At 40.7% G+C, this 13131-nt stretch overlaps 1 protein-coding gene across 3 annotated transcripts in view; it reads left to right on the top strand.

The window, feature by feature from the left end:
• The window catches only part of nrcama (neuronal cell adhesion molecule a), a 58810-nt gene that overhangs the window by 27601 nt on the left and 18078 nt on the right, over positions 1–13131 (top strand). For 2 of the 3 annotated variants that reach the window (XM_083935557.1, XM_083935556.1), the window contains exons 3-7: positions 8977–9141; positions 10017–10122; positions 10672–10865; positions 11120–11242; positions 11704–11874. In XM_083935557.1, coding sequence (XP_083791683.1) covers positions 9051–9141; positions 10017–10122; positions 10672–10865; positions 11120–11242; positions 11704–11874 — 685 coding nt within the window. In that variant the 5' untranslated portion in view covers positions 8977–9050. Of the gene's footprint in view, positions 1–8976; positions 9142–9663; positions 9676–10016; positions 10123–10671; positions 10866–11119; positions 11243–11703; positions 11875–13131 lie in introns of those variants that run through there. The other variant, XM_083935558.1, reaches the window with a different exon arrangement.

The raw sequence follows: 13131 nt of genomic DNA, 5'->3' as shown, positions 1-13131 counted from the left end.
AAAGCCTCAGAGAAAGGCAGGCGCTGTGGGATTCTGTGGATGGTGCTAGAAAAACTGATCCGAAAAAGGGAAAGCCCTCTGTGTGTGTGTGTGTGTGTGTGTGTGTGTGTGTGTGTGTGTGTGTGTGTGTGTGTGTGTGTGTGTGTGTGTGTGTGTGTGTGTGTGTGTGTGTGTGTGTGTGTGTGTGTGTGTGTGTGTGCGTGTGTGTGTGTGCGTGCGTGTGTGTGTGTGTGTGTGTGTGTGTGTGTGTGTGTGTGTGTGTGTGTGTGTGTGTGTGCGCGTGCGCATGTGCATAAAAAGAGGCTGAGATCATTTGTTCTGATTAGGTGGCTGTGTGTGATCCGGTTTGGGGGCTATAGGAGACAAAGAGGCGGCCAGTTCTGTGCTTTCACTGCATAGAAGTGGTGTTAGTGTAGTGAAAACAAAAACTTCCAATGCCTCCGATGAAGTCAGCAAATCATCATTAAATCATGAGACTATCTTCCATTCCTGACAAAGGTGACGTCACTGAAGTGCTCAAGACACAGTTAAAGTGCTCGCTGGCCTACAAGAATATACCAGTCATCTTTCTGGCATGAGGATCTGTCATCTTTTTTTTTGCACAAAATTATACAAGTTAAGCACACAGTATCTCTCCCCTAGGTAAAAAGGAATCAAATGCTCAAAACTCCTACGCGGACATATTTGCTGCAGTGTGTGAATATTTTTCTGGAAATGAAACCACTCAAGCAATGCAAGTATTACCTCATCCTCACTAGAACATATTTTCTTTTTTTAACCTTTTTTTTTTAATTAACTCCACACCTCACCTCTGCATTTTCCAGTGTCAAGTGTTTATTTAACAGAAAATACACCTTGTATAACACCCTGCAAAGCTTCACTTTAGCTTGAGAGTGAGGGCTTTATTCCCATCCCTCATATCGTCTCTCCTTACCTTCCAAGGTAAGGAAAGTGTCACATTATCCGCCTTTTGTCCGTGGCAATAATGTGCTTTAGTAAATAATACTTAACTTCTGTAAAAAGATATGAAACATATCCATTAAGACTGGGAGTCAGTGCTGTCCTTTGTTTTCCTTTTTGATCTAAAAGTCAAGTCGAGGCTTTAGCTCAAAGAAGTAGGGCCATTTTCTCACCTTACAATGGGCTTTGTTTGTGGCAGACCAGGCGTTTGATGGGGGTTTGTCAAGGAGGGAGAGAGAAAGAGAGAGATGGTGAATGAGAGATAGAACATTCGGTCAATAGAGTTATCATGTTGTCGAATACATCTGTCTCGTATACCCTTGCATTGCTATACATTTTGCATTCCCCCTCTACAGACATTGGAAGTGTGCTCAACCCCCAACTTTGGCTTGTGTCTTGCTAACGGTGCTGAGCTCACCGAAGTACTTTTAGACCGCACTATTCTGCTAAGCTTTAGAGAGGTTCATTCTTTACTGCTTCACTCTCACTGCTCTCATGTGTTACTCAGGGTTCGTACGGGTGCTGGGAATTCTTGAAAACACTTGAATTTTAGTGTGGTGTTTTCAAGATTTGAAAATTGCTTGGATTTTGAATAAAGTGCTTGAAATTTTATGTTATATGGGATGGCATATATGATATAACACAGTGTTATGAACAAGTAATAAGCAAACTGAATACTGAGTATTGTACTGTATACAAATATGTAGTTTATTACAGCTATAAGGTGCTGGAAAAGCATGAAAATGCACCTTGAAATGCTTGAAAAGTGCTTGAATTTCACTTTGGAAATGTGTAGGAGCCCTGGTTACTGTGTCATCTTTGGCAACAGCAGGAAGAGAAACAGCTCTAATGCTGTATTCACGCCATATGCAACCAAAGGTTATGCAAAGGGACAGCGAGGGGCAATAATGCAATTGTGCGTCATTCGCTTTGTCACGAAAACTATTCACATTGAGTTTCTCCTGACGTTGTTGAAACAGACACGGAGAAAAAAACGGATTGTAGCCATCAGTGGAGACCCAGAGCCCTATGATATTATCTACTGTACAGTGGGCGGCTGCGGCTCAGGAGGTAGAGCAGGTCATCCCCTAATGGAAAGATCAGTGATTTGATCCCTGGCTCCTCCAGTCCGCAATAGTGACGAAAAGAGGGAAACACCACAATGCCAGCTTTTTTTTTTTTTTTTTTTTTTACACTAAACTAAGATCAAAACATGTGCAACATAACAGCATCAAAGTCTATTGGGTGTGTGTGCGTTTGCGTGTGTGTGTGTGCGTGTGTGTGTGTGTGTGTGTGTGTGCGTGTGTGTGTGTGCGTGCAGTCCTGCCATGCGCCGGCTGACACAGATGTCGATTTGGCTCTCTCGCTCCTTTCCTTTCATTGGTCACTTTTTAAATACTGACCATGACCTTTGATAGGCTGATTAGTTTGATGACTGACACAGTTGAAGTTGCCTGAGAGAATAGGATGGCTGATAGAATCCTGTGCTCCTGTTTTTTTTTTTAATGGGTTTTGAGGCTAATTAAATACAACAATATTATCTGCTGGACATACACAAGTATCTACTTTTTACACACATAACTGCAGGATTGGTGTGCAAAATACTGGTTAGGTTAGATAGGTTCTTAGTTTCTCACCTCAGACATTGGCAGTACAAAGACGCTTCTTCTGTGTCACCAGCAGTGCTCTATACCGTTTGTATAAAGTTGCAATTAAAGATCGTACTATTTGTTTGGTTTCAGGGAGTTTGGCTTTTTGATTATTCTAGTAATGTTTCAATTTAGTCTTTGTTACAGGTCCACGTGCACATTCCCCCCAACAAAAGTGTAAAAGTCTGCTCTCTATGCCAGTTATGGTGTCTTCACATTTAGGCTGCAGTTTCATTCCGTGTGTTTGTGGGAACTCTCATGGCTCCTATTCTAGTGACCTGGTTACTGGAGACACTCAGACTGTATTAAGGGAACTGCAGTTCAGTGTAGTCTGGTAAGTGTGCTTTTATGCATGTGCTGGATCCCAAAGGAGTGCATAACTGATGTTTAACTTAATTTAATATAACAGGGACTGTCTTATATAAAGTTAGTCATTATGGCATCAGTGTGTTTATGTACAAATGGTGATCTGAATGTGTACTGAGCTACAGATGAGCGAGCATTCTTCCTGGCTGGAAGCGGTCTATCTCATCTTCTTAGAAATATCTCTGTCGCTGTGATCTGATGTGACTGCAGATGACTGTGCCCCCCTTCTAATTTTCTCCCTCCCCCTCATCTGTCTAGTCAGGCTGCCATCCCTCAGTGTCTCTCAGTGTAACTGAAGGCTGCGGAGTGACCAACTTAGCACTCTGCTTAGGGGTTTGCAAACTGTGAGGCAGGAAGGCTGTTTGGTTTGTGTCAGCAGGCTTTGCATCGTTCTTTGTATTTGAGAAGTGTTGACTCTGGTTATATATTCAGTATGCCAATCACATATTCAAAGTATTTTCCCATCACTACTGAAGAAGTTACGGCCTCTTTTTAAATGTGATTTCATCGAGAAACCACGCTAGTTCCATGTGTTGCTCAAAAACACCAAACTCAACACAAATGGCTTAATGGACATGTCGGATTGAATTTGTTATTAGATGAACTTTCCAAAAAATCAGCTTGTTACCAAAATATTTCAAGAATAGAGTCACAGTATAAAAAACACAACAAAGGCTGTTTTTAAAAACAAAACAAAATCTGTAATTTTGGGAAATACGCTTAGATGAGAAGATCGATAGCGTACCACTTATATGTGTATGGTGGATATGAAGCTACTGCCAGCAGCATGAACTGATACATTTATTAATGATATGGGTACATGGCATTCCTGTACCAAAGTCCATCGTGTCTGTCATTTATAGTAAACCAGTGCCAAATCATTTAAACATCTTACAATTTAAATCTAGGGCCATTCAGTTTTAATTGCCCCTTAAGTGTTGAGTGTTCAGCTTAGTTCACATGCACAAAGCAAAAGAGGGAATAGATCCAGGTTACTGAAAGTCCATGTACGGTGGGGAATGGGAACAGAAGGTGGATTAATTTAAAAGCGTAGCTGCTGTGCGACCTCAGCACTGAATTACATTTTCATAAGCACTCATGTTATGGTTGTGTGGTGCAATTTTATGGCTCTCTGTCTGGGAGTGAGTAATATAGACTCATCCATTAATGAAGACTCTTTGTATGCCATTGCAAACTCACAATTAAGCTTGAGAGGTGTGACTGAAGGTGTGCAAGAGGGTAAGGGTTTAAATCTTTGAGGGCATCTGCCACTATCTTCCATTAAAATGTCCATTTAAAAACATCCACTGAACACCTCCCTGTTCACTCGTGCAAATGTTACACTGAGACCTAAAATTAACCTAGTTTGACGCGAACCAGACAACCCTCATGTGCTCATGGGAATTGTTTAAGGAGGAGAGGCAAAATGACAGAATGACATAGAGAATGAAAGGCAGGAAGTGAAAGAACGAGACAAGGATAGAGTGATCAAGATGGAAAGGCAGAGCTGGAGGGTGACTCTTTGACCTCTGGGCTTTGACCACTGAGTCAGAGATCAGAGGGGAAGAGGAAGATGAGAGATGACCTGCCCACCAGCCAAAGTCACCCCACTCATCCTCCTTTGAGTTCTCTTTTTCATCATCTTTGGGAAACATGCGAGGAGAAATCATAACTAACTAACTCTCTGTGAGAGCCTTTATTTGGGTATTATTGCCTCCAGATGAATGTCTTCCACCACACAGCACAGAACAGCCTTGTGGTAATGTTTTTGAATATGAAAAATTCACTCAGGCTTCAAAAATATGTTGTGGCACACATCAAATACAGTTAAACAGGTATGAAAGTGTGTATGTCCTGTTCAGTTAAAAATACCAAAAGTTCAGTTGAGAGGAGTTTTCAGGGTGAATGTTTCAGCAATTTATGCAAGTTAGCAGTTACTGTAGGGACATTGTAGCTGTTGAAATATGTATATGTTGACATCTGCACATGGCAGCTAATTTTTCTCATTTGTCTGTCTGTTTGTGCTCGTGCTTGGGGAGTCATCTGTGTTGTCTACTGATTTGTATTTGTACCCCGGGCAGTGTGACCCAGGTCAGACATAAAAAAACAGACAGACACACAGGAGTAGAACAGATGACAAAATAAAGAGTTATATTATATCTATGTTTTGGGGGATTTTTTTTTTACAGAAGTAATTACCTTAAGTCGCCAGTTAGCTTAGCTTAGCTTAACTAACTGAAGACTAGAAAAAGGTAATTATGCTAGCTTTCTGAGTGTTTGTTCAGAAGCCACTTACTGTACTTTAATGCAAAAGCTAGAAACAAGGAAATAGCTAGCCTCGCTCTGTCCAATGGTATGAAAATCTGCCCACTAGCAACTCTAAAGCTCACTAAAAGCTCAACAGCGTGACCGCCCACTTTTTGAACAGCTCGGGTTCCATTGACGTTATAGAAAATCCTTACATAAAGACTTAAGCCTGGAACCAAGCCGAGCAACTACCAGAAGAATCTTTACCATATAACTTATTTGAAAAACAGAAGAAAAGGCAAAAAGGCACATGACTGTGAAGCTACATACATTTCCATGGTAACAGCAATCTCCACCAATCAGACGTCACTGTTACGCTTGAGATTGTGGGTAGAGTTATACTTCTCCATGACATTGCGAATGATTTATGGGTTATGTAAGGTTGATATCATATAGACTTGTGGATTCTGTAGGAACATCAATCATTGTTTCACATTCTCGTAGCTTGGGGTAAGTCTACCTTTGGTTTGGACTTAAGGGCTGATAATGAAAATCCTGATTCAGAATATGAATGGGATTTTCTCTTCTGGAACCTCACTGTTGAGCTCTATTGACGTGTTATGTCTTGTTTGTTTCCGTACAAACAAATCAAATAGTAATGGTCTCATCTGCCATCAAGCGAATAGTTGTGTACCCCAACATGTTGAACATTTGCTTTAGAGGTTATTTTACAAACCAGTGATGAAAAACGGCTTCCTTTTGATATGAACCATTTGCCCACCCCACTTCTAAACTAGGGAGTTGCCACTTTACCTACATTTGCAGTGTACAATGATCGTCCCATCTATGTTATACAACCCAAAATGCTTCCTCACAATACCTCTCAAATGGTATTTGTGTCATCATTTTCATGATGACTAATTTATCCTTAGCCTAGAGAACACTAGTGTAGCTTACTGACAGGGCAGCAGAGCATATGGAATCAATTTCAGTTGTCTTTTAGATCTTTATTTATTGTATTTAAAAATACATTTTATTTAAAGTCCCAATGATGTCCTTTTTTCAAACTGATAAAGTTTATTCGTTAAAAAAAAGTGGATGTTGGCCTCAGAAATGGTCAAACCCTACTTTTAAAAACAGAGGAGCAGTTTAGGCTATAGCAGTTCTCTTTCCCTTTCCTCCCCACCTTAATGTCTTCTTTATTCTGGCCAATTCGTACATTTGGTTCATCAAGTTCCGTCATCCATCTGTCCTTTTCCTTTTTGTGACTCATTACCATTTAGACTTATATGCAGCTCTACCAGGTGAAACAGGCGTCACTGCCTCTGTCTCTCTCTCTCTCTGGGAATAAATGGCCAGACGTCAGGCACAGCTTAATACATGTTGCTGTGGGGGGAAGCCATTTCTGCTGCTGCTGCATAGAGCATTATTGTGATTAATCTGAAGATGGGCTATTAAATTTGCATGATATCACATTGCCTGTTTTCACAACGAGATTAGAAGGTTTAGAATGCATGGCCTGCATTTAAAACATTCAGTGCATAACATTGTGTTGGTCTCTTTCTCTCTCTCTCTCTCTTTCTCTGTTGTCTTCCTTCTGGATTAACTAGTGAGAGTAATATCCAATAGGACGTGTCTGTGTAATTAGCTGTGTCCTGGGGTTGTATTAGCTCACACTCTGCCTAGCTCAGCTAGTTGAAATCTGACACACTACTTTCTGTGTGTGTGTGTGTTCATTACCATACTCTCCTTCACAGTCTTCACAGTGAGCTTGATAATTTCACCTTCAGATTCCTTTAAGACATCAACCCCCTGTGTATTTGTGTGTGTGCTCTGCCATGTTTGTGTGTGTTTACAATATATGTGCAAAGACGCACATCATGAATAATGAAGATGTCAGAGTGGACTGAGCCATTTACCTGACAGCAGCACACTGCTCCACCTCAAAATCCATCTCAACCTGCTGACAGGAGTTACTGTCACCCACGCTACTGTGATTCACCCGGCTCATACAGTGAAAAAGAGGTCTATTTCAACAAATCGTTTAGTCTAGTGCTGATAATTGTCTGAAATCATGAAAAATGTGCAATTTTGTAGAAGACAGAGACGTTTGTCAAAAACATATGCAAAGGAGTGTCCTGATGCCGTTGATGCAATACAATTTATTTTTTTTAAAGATTATTTTTTGGCAGTTTTTCGAGCCTTTATTATAGATAGGACAGACAGGACATGGAGTGAGAGAGAGAGGCGGAGACATGCAGCAAAAGGCCGCAGGTTGGAGTAGAACCCATGGCCGCAGCCTCAAGGATCTTCTTTACATGGGGCGACGGCTCTTACCACTCAGCCACCGGCCACCCCGATGCAATACAAATTTGCTGGTAAATGAATGTTGGCTAATGCACTCGTGACAGAGGCTCACACACTGCAAGATAAAGCACATAACCGGGAAATGCTCACAGCATTTCCTGCTTCCCATGGTGATGTTTTCAAGACCCCATTAATGCCAACACGGGTCTCTGTGTGTTTGTGACGGCTGTACATATCAATCTGCGTCTCTTATGGACCACACAGCAAAAGCAAACGCTCGTGGGCCTGCACCCATGTGTAACTTGATCCATGAGTGTTGCGTTGGCGCATGCATGTGCCAATTTGTGTCCAGCAGCTAACTCTTCATCAGAGTTGTGATTGTCTCGGCTGAGCGCACTCACATGCCATATGTTTACAGGCAAACACGTGGCAGACAGAGAATCTCAGTGATGCACACAGGGTGTTCTAGCAAGCCGTGGCTCTCGTTTAGAGAGCAATGCAATGCAAACGTAGCTAGTTGTGTTTGTGTTATTTGTAGAATAAGAGACAGAGAAGTGCAGGATGCTTGAATTGTTTAAGTTACGAGGACTGGAATTAAGTTTGTTTTGACTTTTCCTCCTGCCAAAGTCTTTAAATTGGCGGGATGACAGGCTATCCAACGGACGGGCCACTTGTGATCCGCGGCTTACACACCCTACTTTGAATGTTTGGCTTTGAGAGTGACAGTAAATTTTCAGTAAAGTAAACTTTCCATTGTGGTTCAGACTAAATATTCTGTGTACCCACATCTTTCATTTTTATGGATTGATCTTATACACATTACTCCTTTTGAGACTTGTCTGTGTATACAATTCTCATTTTAATTGTGAAATGAGTTGAGACCCATTTTGTTCATCATGTAGTCTAGATATAATTAAAGGCCCTATATTATACTCACTTTCAGGTTCATACTTTTAATTTCCGGTTCTACTGAAACATGTTTACATGCATTACATAACATTAAGAACATTTTTTCTCTCAAACTGTCTGTATGAATATACCTGTATTCTGCTTCCGTCTGAAATACTCCGATTTAGTGTCTGTCGCTTTAAGCCCCCCCAGAAAAAGCCCAGTCTGTTCTCATCTGTGCTCTCAGCGTCTCTTGCATCCAGGCTATAAATGTAGCAGAACTATAGTGGCACTTTCTACCTCTATATAGTAAAGTTGTGACATCACAACTGTACAGCAGTGCTGACGGCTCGTTTAAAGACACAATTTCTGAATACAGGCTGTGAGCATTTCTCTGTGGATTGAACGTTTTGATACTTTTACAGTATTTATGTAGCACCGTGACCAGCTTTATAATCAAAAAGATGGAAATCTCACTTAAAATACTGGACCTTTAAATGAAAGCATGAAATTTAAGTGACCCATTCACTAATCTGTTCTTTTTTGTACCTCTCTGTAGTGTGGATCCAGACTTCATCATTTGGTTGACCGCACTGATCTGGACAAAAAGTTTTCATCTTGACACACCCGACCATGGACAGGAACAGGAAGTGGTTGCCAGGCTTTGGAGCTGTGCTTTTGACACTCTGTCACATGGCCTCAGCACTGGAAGTGCCTCTTGATCGTAAGTCTTGTCTCTATAAATATCACATTTACTATGATAACCAAGTCTGTAAACTTTTTTTTTTACCAGCTACTCCGCTTGCATCAACACTGTAAGCTCAATGGAAAACTGTAATGAAAATTCCATTCAATGCTTTCATATTGTGTGATAATATCATTAAGGGACCATTACAGCCTCTATGGGCCAATAAAGGGGCTTTGAATTAGCTGCAGATTGAGCAGCAGTTTATTGGTTTTCTTTGGTTTCAGCTTTGCATGTTTCAGCACGGAATTGAGTTTGAGGCTCTCAGTTATGAAATGAAAATATGAAGAACTTTGTCTCCCTGATAAGCCAGTATTCACAAAAAAGGGGGGAGATCATATCTCTACCAAACTTGCAGGCAGGCTCAATAAAATGCTTATGATTACCTGAACATGCAACAATTTCACCTGAACCTCTGCTTTACTTCTTGCAAAAACTAACACCTTTCCTCAATATTCTATCACTGTGGTACGGCGTGTCACGCTGGACAAAAAGCTAAAGTACTGGAAGGATGTAAGTTGCCCCAAAACACTGTAACTTCTAGTGTTGAGCTTTTGTACTTAAAATGTATTTTTTTAACTTGCTTTTGTATGTTCTAGCAATATTAGATGTGCATGCAGTTATATAAACACTGTTACTGTGTGAAGTGCTTGTTTTGGAGTGGTGTTGGTTTAAGTCAGATCAAGGACTGGTAAGTTGTTATCACATCAGATTGCTGTTTGCAGATCCAGCCAGTGTTACACTTGACTGTGTGAATGCTTATTGCATGTTGCTTGATTCCATAAGCCCCTAGTGTGCCATGTTTACATTTCACTGTATGTGTCTGAACTATGCTTCCAATCATGTTTTTCCAGTGCCCCAACCCCCTACTATAACGCTTCAGTCCCCGAAGGATTACATCTTTGATCCGCGGGAGAACATCGTCATCCACTGCGAGGCCAAGGGGAAGCCTCATCCCAGGTGAGACGCTCACTCCTCCCATCCCGTTGACTCCTGTTTATCCATCCCAGTCGCACACTATGCTAGAATGTTTCCTATTGGTTACTTTTCCTCAGTTAACAATGTACTTGAGGGGGCGAAAAGTTTGTACAATGCTGAAGATTCAGCCTGTGAGTTTCAGAAATCAAGAGGAAACCAATTTCCATAACGTTTCATGCTCCTCTGTGCAATTAACAATTTGTTTATGACTTAACCTGGAGCAGTGTGGAAATATGAATCGCCATAGCAACTGTTGTCATGGAGACCATTTGAGAAACACACCTGGCTGAGTGACTTGGACACAGTTTAGATTTGCCATCAGACTCTAAATCAAGTTAGAATCCCCCTCTCTCCTCCTCCTATCAAGTCTGTGATTAAAATCAGACTGTATGAACAGGCCACAAACGCATCTTAATGATTTGAAAGAATAAAAAATTCAGGCCAATACTGTGTCATTTCCTCTCTTTTGTGTTTCCTTGTGGCTTCTAGCCTAGAAAACATGGTGATAATTGTGGTTCTTGCTGATCCTAGCTTTTCATGGACAAGAAATGGGACCCACTTTGATGTAGAGAAAGACTCCAAAGTCCTGATGAAGCCCGGTTCGGGAACTCTGGTCATTGACATCAGCGGGGAAAAGGCTGAGGCCTATGAGGGAACGTACCAGTGTACGGCACACAACGAGCACGGCACAGCTGTATCCAACAGCATTGTCATCAGACAGTCCAGTAAGATTTCTGATTATATTCAATGATATTATTTCCTTGACTTTTTTTTTGAAAGCAGAATAGATTCTAAAGGCTTTAGCTCCAACTACAGTTTGATAGGTTATTTTTTTGGAGTAGTTGAGTACAATTTGCTTGCTTACTAGTATCCAGTAAAGGCTCAATCTCATCACTTTTGCAAATACTATAAATTCATGTGTTCCATAGTATTTGTGAAGCCCACAGTGCCTTTTGTTTGATGTTTACGTGACTCACAGGGTCCCCCTTGTGGTCGAAGGAGAGAAATGAGGCCATTGTGGTGCAGATGGGGGTCTCCCTGGTGCTGCAGTGCCGACCCCCCGCTGGGCTGCCCCCTCCTGTCATCTTCTGGATGGATAACAGTGAGTCATTTGCATGTATAAATACATATCTGCACACATGTCACAAGGACATAAGAACCTCAAATGATTTCACACTGTAAATGTTTATTCAGTATTCAGTCACATTGGATCATGGTAACCCCCTATCTATACATGCTATCTTAAAATGTCACTTATTATGCTAATTTGTAGGTTCATTCTTGTATGTTGGGGTTAACTAGAACATATTTACATGCTTTAATGTAAAAAAATACAACACATTTTTTTCATACTGTCTGAATATACAGGAGCGTTAAATCATGAATCATAGAGGAAATTGATGGAAAGTAAGCCTGATGAAAACCATAGCCTGATGAAAACCATGACTGACCCTGTGGGGGGAAAAAAAGATATTTTCTTTTAAAACTAAATCAAACAAACTTCATAAGTTGGCATTTTTTCCCCAACTTTGTCCAACTCTCGTTCTCTCTCCCATCCTTCAGACTTCCAGAGGCTATCGCTGGATAAACGAGTGTCCCAGGCTCTGAATGGAGACTTGTACTTTTCCAACGTTCTCCCAGAGGACACCAGGAATGATTACATCTGCTATGCTCGCTTCCCTCACACACAAACCATCCAGCAGAAACAGCCCATCTCCGTCACCGTGCTGGAAAGTAAGTCATTACACTGATCACAACTCCATTCAACAATTTTCCAGGACAAGTTACTTGCTAAAAACTTTTCTCTTTCCATTGACATTTTATTATTAATATATAGTTTTTCAAATAGTTGTTACCCATTGTACAGTTGCCGAGAAGTAGTGTAAGCTTTCTTTGTGTTGTGGCTTTTGAATTTGTGTTTTCCGTTAATGCACTTTTGTTTTCCGATTTTTGCAATACGTTTTGGATCTTTGGATTTAGTTTCACACTTCTCGGCCACCGTATTTTTGTCACAATATAGTAGATAGTTACAAAAAATAAACTCTTCACTTGCCGATTTGAGTTTTGGATTTCTGATCATGGAGCACAGTTTCAGTCTTATCTTCTGATTATTATTGCAATGCTTTCAAGATTTAACAGTCTTTTAACAGTCACCTTTATAGATTATTCTGATCACATTTTGATCACATTTTGTGATCAATGGGAACTTTATAACATTCTTCTGTCACAATTCTATAGCAGTAGTGTTTTACCCGTAATGTAACACAATATTATTCTGTACCAATGCATTTTTCAAAAGCTAATTCAGTGGTAAGTTCACTAGTGATTGTGAAGTAACCCATTTCCTGTTTTCTTTCCTAGTTTTGCATGCTTATGGTTTTCTGTTATATTACAGTGGAAACAATGAATGAGACTGTGGCTGCTTTATACAATGTCACTGGTTTCTATAGTGGTGAGTGCTGCTGGTTTATTCCCATTTAGCCCCCTCAGTGTGAACCCAGCCCTGTTTTACTCCCCGCCCTAACCTTACCCAACAAACATACACACACACACACACACACACACACACACACACACAAACACACTCACCTGTAACTTGGCCTCAGTCCTCTCCTCTGTGACTACATTAACAAACTCGTCCTCAGGATTCTCTCATTTCTATTGTGGAGTGTTTCATTTGGCAAATTAAAAGGTTTAAGGACAGAGCTTTTGTTGAATTAAAAAAAAGAATACTTGATTGTAATGCATGATACAGTATTTATTAAATAACAAAAAAGCAGTGTCCATGATTGCCTCTGTATGCAGATAACATATTAAAGCATGCATAACATCAAACGTAAGCTAACTGCATCCCCCGCCGGAAACATAAATGCGATTTGAACTGATCTCAAGATCTGCTACAATAAGCACACCCTCAATGTTTATCCAATATGGCTGCATATGAAGCATGATATTAGTATTCTGAAGGGGAAGAGGATCATTTGTTGTCTG

This window comes from Echiichthys vipera, assembly GCF_963691815.1.
Source record: "Echiichthys vipera genome assembly, chromosome: 20".
In the NCBI taxonomy this organism is placed as follows: domain Eukaryota; kingdom Metazoa; phylum Chordata; class Actinopteri; order Perciformes; family Trachinidae; genus Echiichthys; species Echiichthys vipera.
The sequence above is the reverse complement of the archived record's forward strand: the minus strand, read 5'-3'. Positions and strand labels throughout refer to the sequence as shown.